We start from the raw sequence: 2,752 nt of genomic DNA, 5'->3' as shown, positions 1-2,752 counted from the left end.
CTTTTCGCCCTTGAATGATTGCAGTCTGAGCTATTCTAATGCCCCCGTACCATAGGCACAGATGGAAGTCTTCCACGCACCCATGGTAGCACTGTCCTGTCCTCCAACTCCTCTAGGAGCACCTATTCTTTCTGCCACTGCTGGTTGGAATTCTTTCCTTCCTTTCCCAACAATTCTACCATTTTCATTCCACAGAGAGAAGATTCAGCAGCACAGAGGCTTGGGACCTTAGCAGAACAATTACTCTGGGTTGGTTGATTTGTTTGTTTTGAACTACACAGCTCTTTCCCTGTTAGACACACAGATATTCTCCAGGGGGCCTGTTGGGTTCAAGTTTATCCAACTGTTTTATGCAGAACCAGTACCCACTTCCCACCACAGGCCTATGATGACTCCAGCCCATCATGCCCAACAGCTTTTTTCTTTTTGGCAGCTGGCCAGTATGGGGATCTGAACCCTTGACCTTGGTGTTACAACACCACGCTCTAACCAACTGAGCTAACCAGTCAGCCCACCAACTTCTGGATTTAAGGTGATTTTCTTTCAGAATCTTGTCCCTCTCTGTAATCTGGCTTCTGTCATGACCACCCCACCACCCATCCAATATATCTTTAATATGTTTAAACCCAAGTTATAGAAAGGGGTTGAATTCTTTCCTGTAGGGTTCATGTGTCATACGCAAATCAGAAGATGTCATATACCCTAGTGGAAGAAGTTCTACACCCATAGCTTGGAGCCAGCTGTGGGTCTTGCATGTAAAGAATCCAGCAATATTCCAAATAAAATAAGCAGTAGCATAATCTCCCAGATGGCCCATGAATTGCTCTTTTATTATGCTATTTTATATATAATAGCTCAATTGGTTAGAGTGTGGTGCTGATAACACCAAAGTCCAGGGTTCAATTCCTGTTCCGGCCAGCTGCACAACGACAACAAAACCAACCCTCTCTACCCTCTCTTGACCCCACATCCTTCTGCCCCATTTCTCAGCTTCCTTTTATGATAAAACTCAAAACAGCTGCCTATATCACTGTCTCCACTTTGCTCCTCTTATTTGTCTCTGAACCGTCACTGACGAAGCTTTCATTCCTACCACTCCACCTAAACGGCTTTTGTCAAGATCTCACATGACCTTCATATTTTCAAAGCCAGTGGCTAACCCTCTATCTGTACTAATGGGGAACATGGACGCCCTTGCCCATCCCCTCCTTCTGGAAACGTTTTCTTCAGTAAGCCTGTAAGAACATTGCTCTCTGGGTTTTGCTACCATGCAGATCGCCCTTTCTTGCCTCCCTTGCTCGTTCCTCCTCATCTTCCTGACCTCCAAATGAGAGTGCACCAGGACCAGTGCTCCATATCCACCTTTCCATCCCCCATGGCGATCTCACCCAGTCTCATGGCTTTTTTTTTTTTTTGTCTTTTGTCTTTTTCCGTGTCCAGCAACGGATCGCAACCCTCAGNAAAGTCACCTTATCCCCCCTCCAAGATTTGAGCTTCTGAAAGACAAAGTAAACACCACTTTGTATAAACATTGGTTTAGGCACAGTTGGAACTCTATAAGTATTAACCAAATAAATAAATGCAGAAAAATGACTTCATTTAACATACCTTTAATTCACTTATTGAGCAGATATTTATTAAGTATCTATTATATGTTAGGAATATCACAGAATTCTGAAAAAGTTAGGGCTTGAAGGGACAGACTCAGCTGTTAACCCTGTCCCACTACCTCATATAGACCAGGGATGTCTACATCTGCACACTTGATTTGGGAGTGGGGTGCCGTGTGTTTGAAATTAGGCTCCTGTGCACAGAACTCTATCCTTCAGAGCACATCAATGTTCAGCTAAGAGAATGCATCTCACTTTCTAATTTATGGGCAACACCTACCTTTCCTAAGAGCTTATTTTGTCAACTTTTTTTAGTTAACATTTATTGGAGGACTAGTAGGTGCCAAGTAGTGTGCTTTGGGCATGTAGAGATACAGAGGCAAGGTCCCCATCCTGGAAGAACTCAGTTACTTTGGGGAGCTATACCTGTAAACATAATATTGACAAAGTGTGATGAGTGGTTTGAGAGAGGCATTCATAGGTGACCTTCAGAATCAGAAAAAGACATTTCTCTGCTAGAAGCAGGTTTTCTTTCTCTCTCTCTCTCTTTTTCTTTTTTGGAGTGAATGAATCCTTCGAAATGCAATTTTCACCTTTTCCTCTAGGGAAAGCCTGAGAAAGTGAAAATGCCCAACAGCCCAAGAGATATAGTGCTAACCTCTCCCTGTGTAGAGAGGGGGAAGGGCAGAGGGGCCAGGTAGCTAAATGGACAAACACTGCTGGCCCCTTCCTAGGGGAGCACTTCCCTGGGGGGCTTTGGAAGTGTCCTCCCAGAATAGATTACATCCTGCTAGTAAAAGAACATCCCAAACCCAAAGAGAGTAATTTTCCTATTATCCCACTCATTTAATTTATCCAAAGCTTGCTACTTCCCATTCAGGGTCCTTATCTAGAAATAACCCCACACACTTAAGCCATGGAGAAAAGATGTTCAGAGACACCTGGAGAAAATGGAGAAACAAGAATAAGAGGAAATCCCCAGGGTGTTTCATTCACCTCTCATTCACTCAGTTGCTCTTGCCTTGGCATGTAGTTAGTTACAGAGATCAGAACCGAGGCCAGAACTGTTTGAAACAAAGCCACCCCCCACTGTCACATGCTACATTGTGATTTGGATTTCATGTTCCCATAAACTCAGAAAA

General features: G+C 43.7%; 1 protein-coding gene across 1 annotated transcript in view; it reads right to left on the bottom strand.

The window, feature by feature from the left end:
* The window catches only part of CDKL1 (cyclin-dependent kinase-like 1 (CDC2-related kinase)), a 59,977-nt gene that overhangs the window by 55,136 nt on the left and 2,089 nt on the right, over positions 1 to 2,752 (bottom strand). The window contains exon 2 of the mRNA XM_008571410.1: positions 1,470 to 1,496. Within this exon, the coding sequence (XP_008569632.1) occupies positions 1,470 to 1,496 (27 nt within the window). The remainder of the gene's footprint in view (positions 1 to 1,469; positions 1,497 to 2,752) is intronic.

The sequence above is a fragment of the Galeopterus variegatus genome, unplaced genomic scaffold (genome assembly GCF_000696425.1).
Source record: "Galeopterus variegatus unplaced genomic scaffold, G_variegatus-3.0.2 Scaffold687, whole genome shotgun sequence".
Classification (NCBI taxonomy): domain Eukaryota; kingdom Metazoa; phylum Chordata; class Mammalia; order Dermoptera; family Cynocephalidae; genus Galeopterus; species Galeopterus variegatus.
This window is presented reverse-complemented; position numbering and strand designations above follow the sequence as displayed.